The sequence below is a fragment of the Prionailurus bengalensis genome, chromosome D4, assembly GCF_016509475.1.
Source record: "Prionailurus bengalensis isolate Pbe53 chromosome D4, Fcat_Pben_1.1_paternal_pri, whole genome shotgun sequence".
NCBI lineage: Eukaryota > Metazoa > Chordata > Mammalia > Carnivora > Felidae > Prionailurus > Prionailurus bengalensis.
Genome location: NC_057359.1, coordinates 88,661,531 through 88,683,052, shown reverse-complemented (window position 1 = coordinate 88,683,052; position 21,522 = coordinate 88,661,531). Strand labels below are relative to the sequence as shown.

At 61.7% G+C, this 21,522-nt stretch overlaps 1 protein-coding gene across 1 annotated transcript in view; it reads right to left on the bottom strand.

The window, feature by feature from the left end:
• HMCN2 (hemicentin 2) overlaps positions 1-21,522 on the bottom strand; it is a 144,976-nt gene that overhangs the window by 22,700 nt on the left and 100,754 nt on the right. Inside the window, exons 55-81 of the mRNA XM_043567001.1 lie at positions 21,043-21,156; positions 20,485-20,672; positions 19,812-19,908; positions 19,389-19,550; positions 19,107-19,220; positions 17,994-18,196; positions 17,267-17,348; positions 15,597-15,728; positions 13,077-13,220; positions 12,825-12,984; positions 12,603-12,727; positions 11,952-12,135; positions 10,865-10,962; positions 10,082-10,348; positions 9,449-9,630; positions 8,904-8,985; positions 8,674-8,810; positions 8,038-8,179; positions 7,800-7,944; positions 6,736-6,863; positions 6,026-6,182; positions 4,441-4,562; positions 3,509-3,673; positions 1,857-1,964; positions 1,475-1,609; positions 999-1,133; positions 329-519 (exon numbers count right to left, since the gene is read on the bottom strand). Of these exons, the coding sequence (XP_043422936.1) occupies positions 329-519; positions 999-1,133; positions 1,475-1,609; positions 1,857-1,964; positions 3,509-3,673; positions 4,441-4,562; positions 6,026-6,182; positions 6,736-6,863; positions 7,800-7,944; positions 8,038-8,179; positions 8,674-8,810; positions 8,904-8,985; positions 9,449-9,630; positions 10,082-10,348; positions 10,865-10,962; positions 11,952-12,135; positions 12,603-12,727; positions 12,825-12,984; positions 13,077-13,220; positions 15,597-15,728; positions 17,267-17,348; positions 17,994-18,196; positions 19,107-19,220; positions 19,389-19,550; positions 19,812-19,908; positions 20,485-20,672; positions 21,043-21,156 (3,899 nt within the window). The remainder of the gene's footprint in view (positions 1-328; positions 520-998; positions 1,134-1,474; positions 1,610-1,856; positions 1,965-3,508; positions 3,674-4,440; positions 4,563-6,025; positions 6,183-6,735; positions 6,864-7,799; positions 7,945-8,037; positions 8,180-8,673; positions 8,811-8,903; positions 8,986-9,448; positions 9,631-10,081; positions 10,349-10,864; positions 10,963-11,951; positions 12,136-12,602; positions 12,728-12,824; positions 12,985-13,076; positions 13,221-15,596; positions 15,729-17,266; positions 17,349-17,993; positions 18,197-19,106; positions 19,221-19,388; positions 19,551-19,811; positions 19,909-20,484; positions 20,673-21,042; positions 21,157-21,522) is intronic.

Below are 21,522 nucleotides of genomic sequence, written 5' to 3'. Positions count from 1 at the left end.
TGGGGACACAAAGTCATCTCTGTGTCCCGTCCCCCACCCCACCCCATCCAGGGCTCCTTCTCTCCCTCAGGCATTAGCCACTGAGGTCCAGGTTCGAATCTTGGTTCTGCCTCTCGGCAACGGTGTGCCTCGGAAAAACTGGATACGCTCTGAGCCTCAGTTTCCTCATCTGTACTTGGGGATTATGGTACCTATTTCCCCAGATTCCTGGGATTAAAAGCTGCATAGTGCTCAGCGTGGGGCATGACAAACGGGGTGCTCGGCCGGCGTTTTCCGCTCCTGCCGTTACCATTAGACCCCTCGGTGCTACACAGGGAGGGAGCCACACCTCCAAGTTCTTCACCAGCAGCTCCCCAGAAGGCTGGATGGTGAACTTCCCCTCGGCCCCAGACACAGGCTGGCCATCTTTTTCCCAGGTGATGGTGGGCTCAGGACTGCCGCTGGCCCAGCAGGGCAAGAGGACGTGGGAGCCTTCGGTGGTGGACAGGTCAGGGAGGCCGGTCTTGATCACGGGCGGGACTGTGGGGGGAGAGAGGTCCGCTTGGGGGTGAGGGCGGGCTGCCCCCGCTCCAGCGCCCTTGGCAGTTGGCGCGCCCCTCGCCCCTTCCTCCACCGACCCTGTCACAGGCCACGGCCCATGGTCCGGACCATTTGGGGACTAAGTTTGGTGAAGCTGTGACGGGGTGATCCCAGTGCACACACACGCACGCGCACACGATGACTAAAGGGACAGAAATGGCTATGGTTGCCGGAGCGCCGAAACGAGTGAGGGAGGCCCAGACCACTGGCTCAGCAAAGGTCAGAGGAGGCAGAGGGACCCGAGGCACTCTCTAAAGGCAGACCTTGGGCACAAAACGGGAGAAGGCGTTTTTTTGCCTCACTTCCTTCTCGAGCACAAGCCAGGCTGGCACGGGGGAGGATGCAGGGACGTGTCCTGCCCGGGACGCCAGTGCCCCTAGCTTGCCGGGGTCCACCTCAGCCCCTTTCCCTGGGCCCACCTTGCACCACCAGCCGTGTTTTCCCGATAGCACTGCCTGCACTGTTCTGGGCAATGCAAAAATAGTTCCCGGAATCCTCCGGGCTGGCGTGGATAATCCGAAGCTGTCCACCGGGTAGGATCTGCGTACTCGCTCCTGGATTTGGGCAGGGGGGGAGATCGGGGGTTGGTGGCTGAGCCAGCAGGACCACCGAGGAGAGCAGGAGGGCCATGTGGACTGTTCTGTTTGACCAGGTAGCAAGTGACTCGTTGTGGTCACAGGGTGATGGGGGCGGACAGAGACCCGGAGTCCAGCCGGCTTGCCTCGCTCCCCAGCCTCCCAAGTCAGCCACCGAGTGCTCCAGCAGAGTCTCAAGCTCTGGCTGGTGAACAGAGACAGGTGGGCAGGAGGGAAAGCCGGGCCAGGGCTTTCTGGGAGCAGGCGGGAGGATCCCGGGCCCGGATGATTCTTCCCTTCCTGGTGCTGGGGAGACTCACCTGCGGGAACGCTGAGCCCCTCCTTCTGCCAGGTGATGCTCGGCTGGGGGATGCCCGAAGCCACACAGGAAAGCAGTACCTCCTCGGCCACCAGTGCCCGGACCACGCTGGGCAGAGGCTTCACCACGGGGGAGGCTGCAAGGGAACGGGGCGGGGGGGGGCACCGAGGTCCCTGGGGATGCCTTCAGAGAGAGAAGCCTCTAAAAGGACCAGGGGATTCCCGAAGTCTTGGCACTGGAGGACAGAGGCGGGCTGAGGTTTTTCTCCCACAGAATTCCATCAGGGAGGCAGAGCAGAGAGGCAGGGCGGGGCGCCTGGAACCCGGGCCCCCCGCACCCCCGCCCGCCTGCCTCCAGCTCTCCACCTGCTGGGGGGCCCTTACCTTGCACAGCGAGGACCACATGCTTGTGGGCCACGCCCGCAGAGTTGCGGGCCGTGCAGGTGTAGCGGCCAGCGTGGACGGGGAGGGCCTGCCCGATCTCCAGGGCACCTGTGGGTGGCAACGGGGCCCGTGGAGAGGGGCGAGGGGACTCAGGACGGACGTCCCTAGTGACGGCTGGCAGGGCTCTTACATCCCCCCCACCCAGGTGTCTCTCTATTGCTGGCCACTCGATCTGCCTCCCTGCCCGTTTGTAAGCAGCACCGGAAAACCTGGGTTCCGGGCCTGCCTACGCTCCCTGTCTGCAGCATAGCGGTGGGCAAGTCCCTTCCGCTCTAGGGGCCTCAGTTTCCTCACGTGCACAGGGAGGAATCAGACAGGATGGTCTCTCGAAGCTGCAGGCTGGGATGTTCCAGGATCCGCCGCTGCCCTGCCTAGAGTCCCTGGCCCACCGGTAGTTCCTTAGACCCTCACCCTGCTACCCGTGCCGTGTTCTGCTCAAAAACTTGCCTCCTCCGGGCAGCCTCCCCAGATGACTGCTTTATCCGTCCTCTCTTTACCTTTTCTTTCTTAGTCTTGGCTGCTCAATGAACACCGTCTGAACCTTCCCGGACCACCCCAGCCCCAGATAGAACCAGAACCTCAGCTTCTTGTACGTGACGGGCTTCCCCGTAACTGCTGGTCAGAAGAAAGGGTTCTGTTTCTTCAGGAGAGTTTGAAAACCGCAGATCTGGCCAGCGGTGCTCAGACCTCACAAGTTCACCAGCTAACCAACTAACACATAAATGCCATTTGGAGAACCCCCGTAAAGTTGCCAACTTTTAACTTGGACGAGCAAAGACGTTTCCAAATCACCCATCTATTATCACCTTGATCTCACGGAAGAAAGGAACTTCCAACACTAAAATAGCAGGGAAAGCATAATTGCAGAAAGCCTGGGTGGCTCGGTTGGTTGAGCGCCTGACACCTGATTTCAGCTCAGATGGTGATCTCAAGGTTCACGGGATCGAGCCCCGCGTCGGGCTCTGTGCTGACAGCTCGGAGCCCGGAGCCCGCTCGCTCTCTCTCCCTCTCTCTCTCAAAAATAAATATTAAAAAAAATTAAAAAAAAGAAAAGCGTAATTAAAAAAATTTTTTAAAACATTTTTATTTATTTTTGAGAGACAGAGAGAGACACAGCATGAGCAGGGGAGGGGCAGAGACAGAGGGAGACACAGAATCCGAAGCAGGCTCCGGGCTCTGAGCTGTCAGCACAGAGCCCGATGTGGAGCTCAAACCCACCTGCTGTGAGATCGTGACCTGGGCTGAAGTCGGATGCTTAACCGACTGAGCCACCCAGGCGCCCTGAAAAGCGTAATTTCAGAATAAAGGAAAATCCTTCCAATGAGCTCAAACCCGCCTTACGGAAACTCTCACGTAGCTATTAATTTCCTCACTTTGCCACGGAGCGGCACTGATCTGTCAACTATCATCAGAGAACCACTGACAAATATCAATGCACTAGTGCGTGAGTGGGGATACTAAGGCCCAGAGAGGGTGAGGGGTTCCCCTAGGTCACACAGCGGGGAGTGGCAGAATCAGGCCGGGACTCTCCACTGCGTTCACACCCTCGGCCTGACGCCCCGTCTCTACCCTCACGGCTCACCCCTACTTACCGGAAGATGTGACACGATAGCCACTCCCCCGCATCCCCAGCTGGGCGCCTGCCTTGCTCCAGGACACGACCGGGGCCGGGACACCCGTGCTGTGGCATGTGAGGACCACGGGTGCCATCTTGGTCACGGTGAAGTCTGTCTGGTCGTCAGCAATGGTAGGGGGCACTACGATATAAGACAAGGCTTGAGGCCCCGCTGAGGTCCACTGGGGGAACACGTAGTCATGGGGCCAGGTGAATGACAACTATCAACAGAGACTAAGACACAGGTGACATCAGTGACAAAGGGCCGGGGGGGGGGGCAACAGAGAGAGGTCACATTCACCCGCTTGGGAGGTATTTTTTTGCTGGGCTTTGGGGGACAGTTACGAACTGCTTTCTGTAGGGGTGCCAGCTAGGCATCTCCGGAGGGTTTTATAAGAGAAGGGAGCTTCGTGGGAGCTCAGAGTTGGGGACACCACATAAGGCCTCCAGGGGAAGTGGCATTTAACCTGAGACCCGAAGGAAGAGCAGGGTTGGCTGGGTGAAGGGCAGAGGGAACAGCATGTGCAGAGGGAACAGCATATACAAAGGCCCTGAGGTGAGGAACCAAAAGCTAAGCAGCATGACGATCCCAGAGCGAGGCAGGCATTGGGTAAGCTGAACTTCGGGTGGCTGGGCCAGCATGCATGGGACCCCGTGGGCCCAGGTGACACCCTGCATTCTATCCTGAGAGCCGTGGGCAGCCGTGGAGGGAGGAATTTTAACCAGGGTGATGGCAAGGTCAGATCTGGGTTCAGAACATTCTGGATTGGGGAGAGGCCTCTCCTGAGAGCTCCTAAGTGCCACGAACAGTGCTGGGGCCAGGGTTGCGTCAGCGTGGGTGCGTGGGATCAGGAGACGTGCACACTGCGCCTGTCCTGTTTTCTGCCTCCTCCCTCTGCTCCAACTCACCGTGAACGGTCACCTGGTAATGCCTGCGGGCCTCGCCCACCTCATTGCTCACCACGCACTCAAACTGGGCTGAGTCCTGGGGGCTGGGAGCTGCCAGGAGCAGGGCGTTGGAGGGCAGGAGCCTGGGACGGACAGACAGACAGATGACCGCTAACCAGCCGGCCTGGCTGACCCGAGCTCAGCCTGTGCAGCAATCTGGATGCAGGGGACTGGGGCGGGGGGGGGGGGGGTCTCCTGACTAATTTCCCCTCTGGTGTCTGGCCCCCAGCCCCGAATGTAGAAGTTTCTTCTAGAAGTTTCTACGCTTACAGGTCTGGCAGTTGGGCTCGTGGGCAAGTTTAATTGTTACCCCCGTGGTTCTCTATGTCCCTGCACACTTTCTGTAATCGGACACCTTCCATAACAGCGACGGTATCCAACTCCTTGATCGGAACAGCTCGGGTCTGTTGAGCACGTGCTTTAAATTTTTCTTTTTAAACGTTTATTTATTTTTGAGAGAGCCAGAGACAGAGTACGAGCCGGGGATGGAGAGAGAGAGAGAGGGAGACCCAGAATCCGAAGCAGGCTCCAGGCTCTGAACTGTCAGCACAGAGCCCGGCGTGGGGCTTGAACCCACGAACTGTGAGATCACGACCTGAGCTGAAGTCGGCCACTTCACTGACTGAGCCACCCAGGCGCCCCTGCTTTAGACAGAAGCTCCGTGATGGCCTGGCACCCGACACAAGAAATATTTGGCGAATTAGTAAACTGACTCCTTTAACGTGCCCAGGGATCATTCCATGGTCAGCTGCCCAAGAGAAACTGGGAGACGAGGATCCAGGCTCAGCCAAACTCAGGCCTCCACGTATGGATATCGATCGTTGTTAGACCACAGTGGCTGGGATGGTTTTCAAAGCCATTCCTTTCTGTTTGGCTCTATGTCCCAAATGCCCCTACCCCCTATCAGGCATCTCAGTATAAAGACGCTCCTAGACCCCTGAGGTCAGGATATAGATCCTGGTGCTGGCTTTGTTGAGACCCTAAACACATCCCTGTCTCCTTCCTTCCTTCCTTCCTTCCTTCCTTCCTTCCTTTCTTTATTTCTCTTTCTTTCTTCCTTCCTTCCTTCCTTCCTTCCTTCCTTCCTTCCTTCCTTCCTTCTTTCTTTTCTTTTCTTTCTTTTCTTTTCTTTTCTTTTCTTTTCTTTTCTTTTCTTTTCTTTTCTTCCCTTTTCTTTCTTTCTCTCTTTCTTCCTTCCTTCCTTCCTCCCTTCCTTCCTTCCCTTCCTTCCTTCCTCTCTCTCTTTTTTTCTTAATGTTTACTTATTTTGAGAGACAGAGACACAGTATGAGTCAGACGTGGGCAGAGAGAAAGGGAGACACAGACTCCGAAGCAGGCTCCAGGCTCGGAGCTGTCAGCACAGAGCCCGATGCGGGGCTTGAACTCACAGACTGTGAGATCGCGACCTGAGCTGAAGTTGGAGGCTTAACCGAATAAGCCACCCATCCCCGCCTCGTGTCTGACCCTGCTCCCCACTGTGGGATGGGCCCACTGTCCCCCCCACCCGGAGCACCTCGTGAGGCTACCCAGAGGCCCAGCTCAGTACCGGTAGGTTCCCTGCTGCAGGTGGAAATCCAGCTTCTGTCCGTCCTTCCACCAGACCACCCGGGGCTTGGGGGAGCCGCTGGCCTCACAGGGCAGTGAGGCAGGGGTGTGGGCAGTCAAGGTCAGGTTGGAGGGGCTGGGGGCGATGGCAGGAGGCTCTGGGGAGAGAGTAGTCATCAGGAGACAAGGGTCTAGGATGCGGGCAGGGGAGAGGCAGGAGACACTCCGCAGGAATCTTCCAACAGGCACCCCAAATCCGGGTGATGGAACCTTTGCTCTCCAAGGCTGGCGGCTCCCTAGCCACCTCTCCCTGAATGCAGATTTCGGGGTCCTACTCAGCCCTGCCCGAGGCCAGCGCCCAGAAGAGCGGCCGCCACCAAGGTGATCCATTGGAGCGGGAAAAGATTAGCGCGTCTGGCGCAGTGACTCTGAATCTTATCCTTTCAAATGTCTTTTATCTGTGCGTGTTTTATCACTCGCTTGATACAACGGTATGGGAGCAAATATCCGTACAGTAGTCATGAAATCAATATACATCTTTGGTGTGTACGTGTTCAAAAGTTTTGCCAGTAGGCTTCACGGTCAAAAACACGTAGAGATCATTGCTCTTGGCTCCTGACAGCAAGGATAAACCCAGAAACTAAGCAGGACCCGGCCCAGACTGGGGGTGGATGATGAAGGCCAGGAACATTCCTCCCCTCATCCACCTACCAAAGACCTGGAGGTCACGGCCTTGCCGATCTGAGCCTGCAGAGTTGGATGCAAAGCAGAGGTAGTGGCCGGCGTCCTGGGCAAGGACTGGCTGGATCCTCAGGGAACCTTCAGGAAGAAGCTGCAACCTGGAGGGGAGGAAGGGGGTTGCCATGGAGACCAGCAGACTAGGGAGGCCCTTTGAGGGGTTGGACCCCGGTAGTGTCTCCAGCAAGACCCTCTCCTCTGCTCCTGGCTTTCCCAGTAAGAAGGTGCTAACTCTGGAGTCCTGCATCCATGAGGCCAAGGTCAGAGGAGGTCACAGCCATGGGCAGCTCCCCACATCCCAACCCAGCATCGGGGCGGGCAGGGGGTGGGGGGGCTCCTATGCTCACACCTGGGCCTAGCTCCTCTCTAGGAATCAGCAGCATCCAGAAAGCACCCTTTCTGGGCCTGTCCCCTGGATCTGAGAACTGCCCCGCCCCCAGGCCTTGTCTGTACTAGGTAGCCCCGCCCCCAGCCCATGTCTGCACTGGGTAGCCCGCCCCCAGGCATTGTCTGTGATGGGTAGCCCCGCCCCCAGGCCTTGTCGGCACTGGGTAGCCCCGCCCCCAGCCACAGTCAGTCGGACAAGGGATGGACACGTCACTCAGGCTGGCCCAATGGAATGCTCTGCCCTGGAAATGGGGGTCCTCGGGTAGTTTTCCAGGCTCTGCAGGTTGCATGAAACTATAACTCGGCGGCAGGGGGAGCCCGGGGCAGGGGTTGGGGGCTGTCTCTGCCATGTTCACAGAGAAAGAAGGTGTAGAAAATTGGTCTGAGAGAGACGGGGACGGGTGGGGGCGGGGGGGGGGGGCATGCAACACACACAGAAACAGACATCAGCAACCAAGAGTCGAAACCAGACAGGCAGCCAGCCAGCCAGCCACCTGGGATTTTTGACACCCTCGATGCCCTGGACATGCCTGTCCCCTTGGGTTCGGAGGAGACCGTGCGCTGGCAATACAGCCACCTTTCTGCTCCAAGTGCCCAGGCGGTTGCTGTTTATAACCACCCCCCCCCGACCCTCCCCTCCCAGCTCCCACCTGGGGCTCTCAGGATCCAGGGGGGCCCCGTCCTTCCGCCAGCTCACGAGGGGTGGGGGAGCGCCGTCCACCCGGCAGGGCAGCACGGCCGTCTGGTTCACGGAGGCGTTCACTGCGGGCGGTCCTGGCTGGATGGTGGGCACCACTGGGGGGGGGGGGGCGGGGCACAGAGCGAGTGGGTGCTGGGAGCCTGTGGCCATCGGGAGGGCCAGCGCGCGGCGGGGTGAGGCCCACTCACTGTGGATCTCCACGCGGAAGGCCACGCTGGTGCTGCCCGCGGCGTTGCGGGCCGTGCAGCTGTAGTTGCCCCCGTCGGCCGTGCTCAGGGCCCGCAGCTGGAGGAACCTTCCCTGTTCTGGGAACTGGGTGTGGGCGTCCGCCTACAGGGTCCCCAGGGTGGAGAGACCCTCCTTAGCACCGGGCCAGGCTGGGCCAGGCACCAGGCAGGGAGGAAACCTGTTCGTGGGGCCGGGGGTGGGCAGGTAGGGAATGAGCCTCCTGCCCTCGGGCTCTGCCTACTGGGGATGTCCCAGAAGGGACTCATGCTCGCAGAAGACTCGCAAGCTTCGGTGCCCATTTCAGGAGAGAGCACAGAGAACCTCAGTAACTAGCCCCGGGTCACACAGCCACTACGTGTGGCCTGAAGGTATAACGGGAAGCACACAGATACGCATCAGAAGGCCTGGCTGTAAATCCCAGCCTTGCCTCCGTGTCCCTGTCCGTAATATGGGGGAGACGACAATAATAGGAGCAGAGAGCACCAGGAGGGCGGGAACACAAGGTGCCGGCACAGGGCAGTCCCTCAGCACCTGGGATCCGGCCTGGTCAGGGGTCGGGGGGCCACAGAAGGCGGTGGCCCCTGCCTGGCACCCACCTGCAGCAGGATGCCATCTCGATGCCATTCAATCTCGGGTGCTGGCTCCGCCTCCACCGAGCACTCCAGAACCAGCTGCCCAGGAGCCAGGCCGACCACAGAGCGGGGGCCTCGGGGCCCTATAACGTGCGGGGGGCCTGGGTGGGCAGCAGAGAGGTCATGAGAGATGGCCTCGCCCCTGCGGGTCCCATCCCGCCTGCCTCTCCGGCCGCCACCCTGGCACGCCCTACCTTGAACCCTGACCCGGAAGCTCTTCTCCGCCTGGCCGGCGGGGCTCTGGGCCAGGCACGTGTACAGCCCAGCATCGCCCACCTATGGACGGACCAGGGTTAGCAGCTGCCTCTGGCCCCAGCCTGCCCACCTCCTGATCTGGTCTCCTTCCTACACAACTCGGGCCCCACGATTCAGACTCAGGCCGGCTGAGTCTGCCACGCCTCCTTTCCCACCGGCCCCCTCCCTGGGATGTTCCTTCTCTATCTCCATCTCACCCTTGCTTTGCGGCCAGGGTAAAGCCTGCCTCCTCCAGGAAGTGCCCCTTGACTGCACCAGCCCTCCTCTGGCCGGGCTGGGGAGTGACCCGGTTTCTGCATCAGCCTTGGCCCTGGCCTGGCTGGGAGCTCGCGAGGGCATTGGCCCAGGTGGGTGACCCCCACTCAAAGGAAGAGCTCAGCCTAACTGCCAAGTGCTGTGGGGTCCTTCCCTCCTCCTCTCGTCCCCTGCCCTCCCCTCCCCTCCCCTCCGCCAGCCCCAGCCCACAGCAGTGGGGAAGCTGCACCTGTACGTCCTCTACCCGGAGCACCCTACTGCTGTCTGCAGGCCCGCTCAGGGCCTGCCCGTCCTTATGCCAGGTGATGTTGGGCGGCGGGGTGCCCTGGGCATCGCAGCGGAGCTCCAAGGGGGTGCCGGGAGTCAGCAGCAGCTCTGCGGGCTGGCCCGAGTCCTCTATGTGGGGGGGATCTGCAAAACACCCCACCCGGGGTCAGCATGGCGGCTGCACTCAGCGCTGGGAGCTGGGGTGCATCTCCAAGCCCCCACCATCCGGACGCTGACCGCAGAAGGGGCCACCAAAGGCGGAGGGGCGGGGCAGAACACCAGAAACCACGGGCCCATTTGCCTGGGACAATTATTTGTGCTTTAAAGCAGCAAGCACACGGCAGGCCCTTTGCCTCTGCTCTACAAGATTGGGGGACAGAGCTGAGGAGCAGAGCCCCAGGAGAACGAGGGCCATCCAACCCCGCGTCAAGGTCAGCGAGGCATCCGGTAGGAGCCCGCCCTTCCCCCCAAACCCTGCACCCAGGCGGCTGCCCCTGGGGAGATGCACCAGGGGACGTCACCTCCCTCGCCACCTTCTCCGACGCCCCCGGGGCCCAGAGACGCTGGCGCAGGGCAGGGGGGGCAGATGACCCACCCATCACTGTCAGCTGGAAATGCCTCCTGGCTTCCCCCGCCTCGCTCACGGCCACACAGGAGTAGGTGCCCGAGTCTCCAGCTCCCGCTGTCTCCAGCTGCAGGCTGGGCCCCTGTTCAAGGCTCTGGGACAACAAGGGCTCCCCATCCTTCATCCACGACACTAGCGGCAGAGGGCTTCCCCGGGCTTCACAGGGGAGGACCACCGAGGAGCCACGGACGACCGCCACGTCATTCTGGAACTCTACGGGCTCCAAGACAGGGGGCACTGTGGAGGGCAAGAGCGGGCACGAGTCCTCGCATGGCCCTCGCCCCTGGACCTTTGCGCAGGCTGTTCTTGTATCAGTCAGAACGCCCTTCTCCTGGACTATTCCCTCTCGTCTCCAGTCCTCAGCGTAGACCTCGCCTCCTCCGGGAAGCCTTCCCTGAACTCCCCAGGCCAGTCGAGGAGGCCTCTTCTGGGCTCCGGTAGCTTCCTCTCCTTCCCCTGCTGTCACTAGTTGCCTGGAATTCCGACTGCCTCTTTACAGAGCTGTTTCCTGCACTGACCCGCCCCCCCCCCCCACCCCGGTGGCAGGGGCCTCTGCTGCTCACCGTCGCACCCCGGTGCCCAGCAAGGCCCTGGCACACCGCAGGGTCTAACGGCTGCTTGTGGCGTGAATGAATGAGCAACCGAGCGAATCAGAGACTGAGTCTCTGGGTTTGCCCACGGGGCCCGATTCTCACGCCCAAGGCCAAGGGACACATTTATTCCACCCCCCACCCCCCCCACCCCGGTCCGTACCGTGCACCTGCAAGGTGAAATTCCTGTCGGTCACACCAGCTGGGCTTGCAGCCACACAGGTAAAGACGCCAGCATCTGCCAACTGCACCTGGGAAATCCTGAACCCCTCGAGAGGGGTGGAGGAGGAAAGAGGGAGGGGAGGTGGCTCATGAAAACAGTCCTGATCTTTTCCTGTCTCCCAGTGGCTTGCCTGCCAGAGAGGCAGCTCTGAAACTCACCTGAACGGCCCCAAACCCCTTCCCCGGTTCCCGGGTGCCCCCAGAATAAAGCCCCAGACTCCCTGGCCCCTGCTGCCTTCTCTGACTCACTTCACCCCGAGGCCAGATTTCCTGCTTTTCCACTTCCACCGGCTGCGCTGTCTCACCCAAGGAGACACCCGCCTGCTGGTCACCCCCCCCCCCAGCTGCCCGCAAGCCTCCCCCCATTCCTTGAATACACGGACACATGCCCACCTCAGGGCCTTTGAACTTGCTGCTCTAACCCTCTTCCGGTTAGGGAAGCTCCTCCCTACAGAATCTGCTCAGCTCCCTCTCTTAACTCCGTTAAGTGCCTATGACTCACCACCCTAAAATACCAGCCTCCACCGCTACCTCTCATTTTTTCTTTCCCCTACTTTATTCTTCAGCGTGTGTATCCCTTGTGACATTCTACCCAGTGTCCGCTCTCCTCCCCTGATAAAGCAGCTGCAGGGGCAGAGGTTTTATTTTGCTCACTGCTCTATTCCCAGTGCCCAGAACTGCACTTGCAAACAGCAGGCGTTCCGTAAGTGTTGAAGAAGGCTCAGAAGCCTTCTTCCAGGAAGCCTTCCCTGATTTTTCCTCCACCCCAAGGCAGGCTGAACTGGAAACCACCAGATGTCATCACCTGGATCTCTGCCTCCCTCCCTCCCTCGGCTGGGAGAACCTGAGGGCAGAGTCCTCTTTTGTCACTGGAGTTCCATTTGGGGGTGGGTCGCCATCACAGACCTCTGTATGCTTGTATGTATTATTTTTATTTGAAAACCGTTCAGATGTGCTCCGAAACCCAAGCTGCCTGGAGACTGTGTCTGGGACCAGCTGGCCCAGGGGCCGGGGAGCCTCCCCCCTACCTGAGGGTGCGGCCCGAGCTGTGGAGGCGAGTGCGTTGGGACAGCGGCAGGGGCAGCCCGTCCTTGAGCCAGCTCATGCGGATGGGCGCGGAGCCCCGGACGGGGCACGCCATGGTCACCAGCTCCCCAGGCCTGCTCACCAGGGTCCCCGAGCCCTCTGCCCACTGCTCGATGGTGGGAGGAACTAGGAGTGGGCAGAGAGGAAAAGGGGGGCAGTGAGGGGGTTGAGGAAGAGGGTCTGGGTGGGGGAGATGGGATCCTCTCGGGCAAATTCCAGAAAGCAGCAACCATCTCGTACGGGGTTCTTAGAGCCACACGTCAGTGCCGGGAGAGGAAGAAGCCCAGCACAGGGGGGCACGGGCTCACCCCATGGCTCTCTTCTCACCCACCCCCCTACTCCCCAACTCTCCCGCCGCGCCCCTGGGCCGGGAACGCTTGTTCCTTTAGTCTAAGAAAGGACGCAGACGCCCAGAGAGGCCGTATGGTGGCCTGGCTCACAGTGTGGACATGGCTGGGGCTGGAACCAGGTCTCCGGCATCCCGGCCGCGGCATCCCCCCTCCAGATGCCCCCGGTGGAGGCCCCACAGTGGCCGGGCTGCGGCAGCCCCGGGAGGGCAGAGCCGCCCCCCTCCTCGCCCCTCCGCTGCTCACCCAGCACGCTCACTGTGTGCAGCCTGGCGTCCTCCCCGGCCGCGTTGTGGGCCACGCAGGTGTAGGCGCCCGAGTCCTCGGCCCTCAGGCCCTTCAGCACCAGGGCACCGCCGTCCACGTAGAACCTGCTCGGGGCCGGAGAGCCGAGAGCCGGCACGTAAGGGGCTGTGGCTGCTGCTCGGGGGGAGGGGGGGACCCGGGAGGACACGGGGCGGGCCTTACCGGAGGTGGGGGCCCACGCCTTGGCCCAGCGGGCCACCGTCCTTCAGCCAGGCCACGTCGGGCGGGGGCTGCCCGTCCGCCTCACAGTCCAGCCGCACCTCCTGCCCCTCCAGGACACTGTGCTCCTGCGTGGCACCCGAGCTCCGGATCCGGGGGGCCGCTGCGGCGGGGGCTATGGTGAGGCCGGGGCCCGCGCGGGGGCTGGCGAGGGGGGAGGGACACGGGGGTGCGGGGCACAGGGCGCAGACGTACCCAGTACGGCCACCACGAAGTCCTTGCGGGCCTCGGCCTGGCTGTTCTCCGCCACGCACGTGTAGGTGCCAGCCTGGGCGGGCTGCAGGCGACTCAGCTGGAGGCGGCCCCCCCGGGAGACCACGCCATGCGCCACGCTGCTCTCTGTGGGACGGAGGGACGTGCCAGGCCCTCACCCGCACGGCCACACCGCCCCGGGCGCCACCACGGGGCCCCACACCCAAGTCACGTGACTCCTGGAGAAGGCGCCCATCCCCCACACTCGGGACCCCAGGAACCCTGGCACCGCCCACCCGCTTCTGGGGCTCACAGGGAAACTGAGGCCCAGACAGGGGCAGGGTCTTTTGCTGCCTACATCACAACCTTCCTCAGCTGGGTTTTTTAAGGGCCCCGTGCCCCACCCACAGCTGTCCCTACTGGCATGTCTCGCCAAGGTGCCCCATTTCCTTCAGTGTCCGAGACCTGGCCCTCTTCCTGTGGACCCCCAGGGCCCCCCTCCCCTCCCGCCCCCGACTCCATCTCTACCCTGCCCGCTGTCACCCACCAGGGCTTCCAATCAGGGTAAATCAGCCACTCACTGACCACTTCCGGGCCCTGATGCAAGTCTCGCTAGGGGCTCCCCAGGGCCTCTGCTCAGGCTGCACGCACCTGCCCCCCTCCCCCACCTCCAGCCTGGAATGGCCCCCGTCTCTCCAGCCGCACCTCGGCCTGAAGCCTCCCCTGGCTGCCCAGCCCAGGCCGGGCCACCCTCACCCGGGTTCTCAACTGGGCGGCCAGTCTCTCGACACGGGACGTACTAAACCAACGACTACACGTCCGGCTGTCGTCCGGCGACAAAGGAGATCAAAGGGGATCAGAGCCGAGTGAGACACGGCCCGTGGCCTCTAGGGGCTCAAAGTGCATCGGAGACAGTGAGACACGCGGGATCCTGCGCGACCAGCCCTGTGAAGCCCCCGAGGGAGCCAAGAGGGGTCAGGCAGGTCTTGGGAGGGGGCGGGTCTCAGCTGAACCAAGCGGGTATCAACCAGCCAATAGAGGCACTGGGCGGGGTGGGGGGGGGCCCGGGGTGGGTATTTTGGGGAGGAAACAGCGTGTGCCACGAGAGGAGGTGGAGAACGGGGCCCAGAGAGGTTCCACAACCAGGTGTAGCCCAAAGGGACAGGAGAGCATGAGCCACACGGACACTGGTCCTTAAACATTCACAGCACATCATTCATGAGAGCCCCAAGGGGGATTCAACCCAGACGTCCACCGGCTGATGAAAAGGATAGAGCAAATATGATATAGCCCCACAGTGAACAGTCAGCCATAAAAAAGAGAGAAAAACTTGAACTTAAAAGACAGAACGGGGGCGCCCGGGTGGCTCAGTTGGTGAAGCATCCAACTCTTGGTTTCAGGTCATGATTGCACTGTTCGTGAGTTCAAGCCCTGCATCAGGCTCTGTGCTGACAGCATGGAGCCTGCTCGGGATTTGCTCTCTCTCCTCCCCTCTCTCTGCCCCTTCTCGCCTCTCTCTCTCTCTCTCCCCCTCTCGAAACAAATGAATAAACTTAAAAGAAAGAATGAAGAACTAACACCCGCTACTACATGGATGGACCCTAGAAACAGGATGCTAAGCAGAAAAGTCAGTCGCAAAAGGTCACACAGTGCATGATTCCACTTGGGTGCAGTGTCCAGAGCAAGCAAACCTACGGAGACAGAAAACAGGCCAGGGGCTGCCTAGGGCTGGGGTTGGGGGCAGGTCTGGGGGGGGGCAATGGGGTTTCCTTTTGGGTGATAAAAATGTCCTAAGATTGATTGTGGGGATGGTCGGTGAATATACTAAAAAGAATGGAATCGTAAGCTTTAAACGGATAAACTGCACAGTATGTGGATCTTGATAAAGTTGTATTTGAGGGAGGGTCGGGTGGGGGAGACCGAGAGAGACCAAGAGACAGAGAAAAGACAAGGGACCTCCTCAGAGCTGCACTTTGAGATCCCTTCCTCCCCGTCTGGAGATGGCACCAGAGATGGGGACTGGACCAAGGACCCGTGGGGGGGCTGCTGCCCTCCCGGGGCAGGGGGACCGTGGTGGCTGGAAAGGGAACGGCTACGGGCACCAGAGAGCTGGCTGGCACCAGAGGCGTCCAGCAGCTGACGAAGGGAGGGCTCTGCCGATAGACCTACGGGTGGGTGAGGGGAGAGGGACGAAGGCCTGGACGGGGGGGTGACCGGCAGCCGGGCCAGACGGAGCTGAGTTGCCGGGGGAAGCAGCAGCTTTGGGGACCAACGCCAAGGCCAGGGGCAGGCCGGCCGGGCCCTCAGCACCCACCCTGCACCCAACTTGTGGCAGCTGATTGTGGACACAAACGCAGGGAGCCTTTGAGCCCCCACGTGAATGGTTTTCCACACTGGGATTTCAAGGGCCGATCAGGTCGAAAGACAAATAGGGGTTGGGGATGACAGGACCCCGCCGGCCTTTGATTTCGCCAAGGTCGCTGCCATTGTTGTGTCATCGCTGAGAGGGCAGGATGCACTCACCAACAGGCATTCTGTCCTTCAGCCAGGTGACAGTAGGTGCAGGGACCCCGGTCACATCACAGCTCAGCACCAGGGGGCTCCCGGCCACCTGGCTCACTCTCTCTGTCCTGGGGTTCTCAAATGTTGGGGGCACTGCAGGAGAGAAGCCAGATTGCCAGGATCCTAAGATTCCGCGGCCCCCTTCCTTCCGCTCGGGCGGATTAGGGACACTCAACGGGCTCTTCCTTCTGGTTAGCAGTTGACATGTTATGCTTTGCCATCGGTAGCAATAAAGGTTGCCTCACTCACAGATGTAAACAGAACCAGCAACTGCCTGCAAAGCAGAGCCCAGAGGGGTCCACTCAGCCCAAGGATGGTGAGTGCCCGGCTGTGAACAGGGCAGACATCACTAATCGATCCCAACACTCTCTCCTGCTCAGCCAGGATGGCGTCACGCGTCCCAGGCAACCGCTACCAGTGGAACAAAAATGGCTGTGCTTGGGATGAAACATCTTTGTCCTCAGGGACCAGACGTTCCCCCCGCTTCTCACCACTCGTCAAAGCAGCCAACAGGAGAAGGCTTGAAGCAGCAAACCTGGTGTCGATGTTTCAACAGCCATATTCAATATGGCTCACGGTTGGCTCCACCTGCTACTTGCCTGGTGGGCAGGCTCCTGGCTTTGCCTTCTGGGGCGGACAGCTGATGTCCGCCCCCCACCCCCCCCACCCCCCCACACGCACCTGTCCTTCCCATCTCGCACAGCAGTTTAGCAGAGTACGGGCTCGCTCAGGTAGAACTACATTTCCCAGTCTCCCTTGCAGCCTGCTGGGGCCAGCGGCCTATATTCCCACTGACGGGATCCAGGCATCACTCGCTCAAAACAAAAACGCTTGCCCTCTGCTCCTGCTCCTTTCTGCTTCCTGTGAACTGGGGCGGGATGCATGTGGACAGGGGCAGTGCCCTAAGGGGCGGGTGGCCGACAGGACGGAAAGATCCCGGGCCCCAAATTACCACTCAGTAATTTACCTACCACTCGGAAGGCCCCGAGCTCCCCCCCGCCGACCCCCAGCCTAGACACGCACCTCTGGGCTTTTGCACGAGAAAGGTAAAGTTCTCTCTCGTTTAATCCACTGGGGTTTCGGGTCTCTTTGTTACACAGCTGAGCTTATATTCTAACCGATACAATACCTGATGCCAAGAAAGTCTGGCTGAGCCTTCATCCTTTACTTCCCTAAAGCGAGCTCCCCCTTTTCCCCCAGCTTGAGCCACATCCAGTCAAATGCCATCTGTGTTCGGTCCTTGGGCTGAGGGAGCAGGCCCCCCAGGGCTCAAAATAGTGGCGACGTGGCCGCAGGGCTCCAACTGCCTGACTCTCCCGGGGCCGTGCTGGGCGCTTTATAGATACACTCACGGCAGCCCGTCGATCGAACGCTCCCTGTCTGCCGAGTAGGCAGGTACCACTTTTCTTCCTTTCACCGGAAGATAAAGTCAAGGCTCAGAGGAACCAAGGCGCCCTGCTGAGCCCCAGAGAGCAAGTCAACAACAGTCCTGGTCTTTTCAGTGCCGTATCCTGTGCCCTAAGTACGCAGGGCCACTGACTCTTTCTAGCTACTGCCCCTCCCATCCTTGGCGGCCCTGTGTGCTGCTAGGGGGTCCCACGGCAATGCTCTCAGGCTGGTCCCCAGCTTACCCTGGACAGTGAGGACAAACGTCCGCATGGCTTCCCCCGCGGTATTGCTGACTCTACAGCTGTATAAACCTTTATCCGACACCTGGGACAAAGAGAGCACGCGGTGATGGTGTGCACGAGGCCGGGAGGGGGATACCTAGGGCCCCCCACAACACCCAGGCCTCAGAACCTTCTGGAGAAGGGACTCCCCAAATATGCTGGTCCCGCCCGGGAAGCCGAAGAGGAGACGGGACCCGCTGGCCTTTCCCAAGAACCTCAAGAAGCAGGAGGGTTGTTGGAGGGTGAGTACATAGGTTCTGGACCCCCACCCGCCCCTGGGCCTGCACATCAGTGAAGCCTGGAGGAAAAAGCCCCTCACTGCGGGGGGCCAGAGCTGGGCCAGGAGACGGGAGCCCAGCAAGGTTTCCCAGAGGAGCAGCAAATATCCATCCAACAAACACTTGTGAGCATCTAATCCACACCAGGGAGGGTGGGCAGAGCAGGCTCCCAGAGGGTCGCAGCCAGGGGGGCCTGGAGAAGGCTTCTAGATCCCAGGGAAATGGAGGCAGGTGCCGGGGCACGGACGGCTCAAGGTCGGTTTAAGCAACTTGGTGCGAGGCCCCGTAGACTAAGGAGGTGACCGTCCCTACACCCTGCCACGCAGCTGCCTGATCCTGCCTGCCCCCTGGGCTCACCAGGACGGGGCCCCACGACCACCCAGTGTTGCCCATGCCTCGGGGCTGCTCACCTGGGTGTCCTGGACCTCCAGCCTCTGCCCACCCAGCAGAGCCCGGGTGCGCTGCGTCGGGACCAGGGGCTGCCCGTCTTTAAGCCAGGTCACGGTCGGCTCAGGGAGTGAGTCGGTCTCACAGCTCAGGACTGCTCTGTCCCCAGCCCGGACCAGGATTGCATCCTGGGGGCCGCCGGGAGCCTGCCTGAAGGTGGGGGGCACTGGGAAAACAGGTGAGCGGACTGAGGCACAGCAGCCTTCCCGGTGTCCTCCCTGGTTCCAGCCAGGGGAGACAGCCGACGGAGGCCCATAGGGGTCACGCAATGGAGCCGGCCCCAGGGATGACGCAGACCCGGGGAGCGGGGGGACGAGAGTCCAGGTCCTGGGAAAAGCCTCCTGCCCTCTCTGGGCCTCAGTTTCTTAGATGGGGAGATCCTCCGATGGCCTTCCTGGGCTCTTCGCTGCACGGGGCAGGCCCTGGCTGGGTCAGAGCCCCCCATCGGGGTCCCCCACAGCCCACGTCCCTCCAGCAAACCAGCACAGAAGCCCCCACCCCCGGCCGTGAGCCCACGGGACCCGCCACAGGGCACACACAGTAGGTGAACACCACGCTAATAAATCAACCGGCCCCGGGGCTAGCTGGAAACCTCCAGTGAGCTCTGGGTCATGACGACTTGGGCCAGCTTCTCCCCAAGAGGAGTCTGAAGACCAGAGGCCCCGACAAAGGCCGCATGCTGAGAACCTCGGATCAATCAGCTTGGGAAGGGCCCCTCCTGGGCCAGCCCCCCTGCGGCTGTCCTGCTGTCCCCTCCTCGACCTCGGGGCTCACGGCGTGCCGGGTAAGCACTCACAAACCATTCTTGTGCCAACCGTCACCTTACAGACGGGAGGCCTGAGGCTCAGAGAGGGAACGCGACTTGCCCCAGATCACAGAGCAACGAAGCGCACAGGTGGCTCTCAAACGCAACGTGTCCAACTCTACAGGCCAGGATGTTACCCACCCTGCTGCCCAGAGAGGGTGCAGGGCATCCCAGGCTCCCCCCGGGGCCGGCTGCCCCCTTTCCTGGCTGTGCTGCCTCAGCGTGTGGGGCCGAGGGCTCACTGAAGGAGTGGGGGACAGGCAGGACGTACCCAGCACGCTAAGCTGCACCAGCTTCTGGTCTCGGCCGGCGGCGTTGAGGGCCTCACACATGTACATCCCGGAGTCTGACGGCTGCGTCCTGGCCAGCTGCAGCGTGTGGGTGCCTGTTGGGGGGGGGGGTAGCCGGCCCCTCGCACCAGCAAATAGGCCCCGGGGCCCCGGCCCACAGTCCCCAAGTCCTCCCAGACTCCCGGTGTGGTCCCCAGGTTTGGGGAAGCAACTCTGACTCCCCACCCAGCCTCAGGCTGGGCTCCAAGCCTCAGTTTACCCACCAGGCCGGAGGAAGATCTCTTTTCCCAGGGAGACGGCCTGGCCGTCCCGGTACCACGTGACCTCAGGGCTCGGGTGAGCATGGACGTCACAGGACAGGGAGACGCTGCTGTTGACCGTGGCAGTGACCTGCTCCAAGCTTGGGCCTGTGATTCGTGGTGGGGCTGTCCCCGCAGCCACCGGGAGAAAGAAAGACCCATGAGAGCGCGTTCGGGTCGGGGGGGGCAGGGAGCCACAGAGTGGAGCACGGCCCTCCGGAGCTCCTGGCGCCTTGCCTTGGCGCATCTTTTAAGCACGGCTGTGCGGTCACGACTATTTGTCACGACTACCCCACGGATGACGACACAAGGCTCAGAGATCAGAGAGGGAGCAGCGGCCCTCCCGAGCTGGGAGCCCCCCAGGGGCCGCTGCTCAGCCCGGCTCACCTTGTACCCTGAGGGTGAAGAGCTTCTCCGAGGAGCCCGCCGGGTTCTCGGCCACACACATGTAGCTGGCGGCATCGGCCACCTCGGCCGTGGAGACCTGCGGGCACAGGGACAAGGTGCCCGGGAGACACCACGGGCCTGCGGGCTCTGGGCTCCCCCAGGAAGGACCGTGAGGGCTCCTTTGTCTGCCCGCCGCCTTTCTCTGCACGGAGCAGTGCTCGAGGGGCACCCCCCACCCCACGTCCGTCAAGGGCTCTTTGGGACATTCGGGCACAGTGTGAGCTTGGTGCTAGGTGATTCCCTATAGCAAACTAGATGGTGACAACCGTCCCCCCCCAACCCCAGCCCCGAGCAGGGCCGCTCCGTGCTGTGCTGGGCACCCGTACAGCTGTGCCTGGATCTGGGTGACCGAGGGTGCCGGGCCCAGCCCTGTGAGGGTCGTGCGGCTTTCCTGCCGCGTCGGGCTCTAGATGTGGCACACGTATGTGTCCTCTGCGGGTACTCCGTGTGGCCCTGGGCTGCCAGCGAGCTCCTCACGTAGGATTATTTGGTGGGCAGAACTTAATCCCAGGGGCTCCGACACGCTCTCGGGCAAAGAGCCTCGTTTGGCACAGATAACGTCAGCTCCTTGGTCCCCGGACCAGCAGGACTGAGTCACGGGGGACGTCCTCACCTGCAAGACGCGCCCGTCCTCCAGGACCTGCAACCGTGGGCTCGGGGAGAAAGGCAGCCCGTTCTGGAGCCATGAGATGGCGGGCACGGGGTTGCCCAGGGCCGGGCACTGGAGGCTGACGGTGCTGCTGGCGTTGACCGTCACCTCCTCCACCAGCTCCTCTGTGTCACCCAGGATCACAGGTGGGGCTGGGGGTCAGAGACAGCAGGTTGAGGAGTGGGCAGCCTGCCTGGGAAAGGTCGCTGGGGTAGGGGGGCGGGTGTGGAGGTGAGAGCAGCCCGTCCCTGTGCCCTACCGGCCAAGCCCCCCTCGGCGCCACAGCTAGGGACCCCGGGGCACAGGGACGGACGCCCGTGATTTGCCCAAGGCGACAGAGCCACTTGGAATCTGCCCCCAGTCCAAGGTCGTGTGCCTTATGTTATCAACCTGTCGGTACAGCAGGACTGGCTATGCACTCTGCCTTGAGCCCCTACGGCAAGGAGCCCCTCCCCACCCCCTGCCATGGGCCCTGCAGACCCAGACCCCCCCCCCCCCCCGGGGCCCAGGCCGGCCACTCACTCAGCACAAGCAGCTGGTAGTGCAACCAGTCCTCGCCCACCTCGTTGGAGGCCTTGCATGAGTATTTCCCGGCATCCTCTGCACGCACCAGGGGAATCTGCAGGACCCGACCTCCTGCGGGGACACAGGACCGAGACCTGAACGAGGGCAAGGAGGCCCGCTCTTTCCCCTGGAGGGGACCTGGGAGACGTCCCCGGCCCACCTCCTCGGAGATCAATGGAGGAGAATCAGCCTGCCCCGCCTGCGGGGTGCCCGGCCCTGGGCTGAGCATTTTCCCGGCCTCTGACTCTGTGTGCCAGGACCACTCCCATCCCACAGATGGAAGGACTGAGGCTTCCCAAGAGTGCCCGGCGGCGCTGAGCCCAGCTCCGTGATGAAGGCAGAGGGAGGGGGCAGAGAGCTGGGCAAAGGTCCAGGCGTTGGCTTTTCGGAGGCGAGGAGGCAGCTCTTGGGCTGTGGTGATCGCGGGGGAGGGGGAAG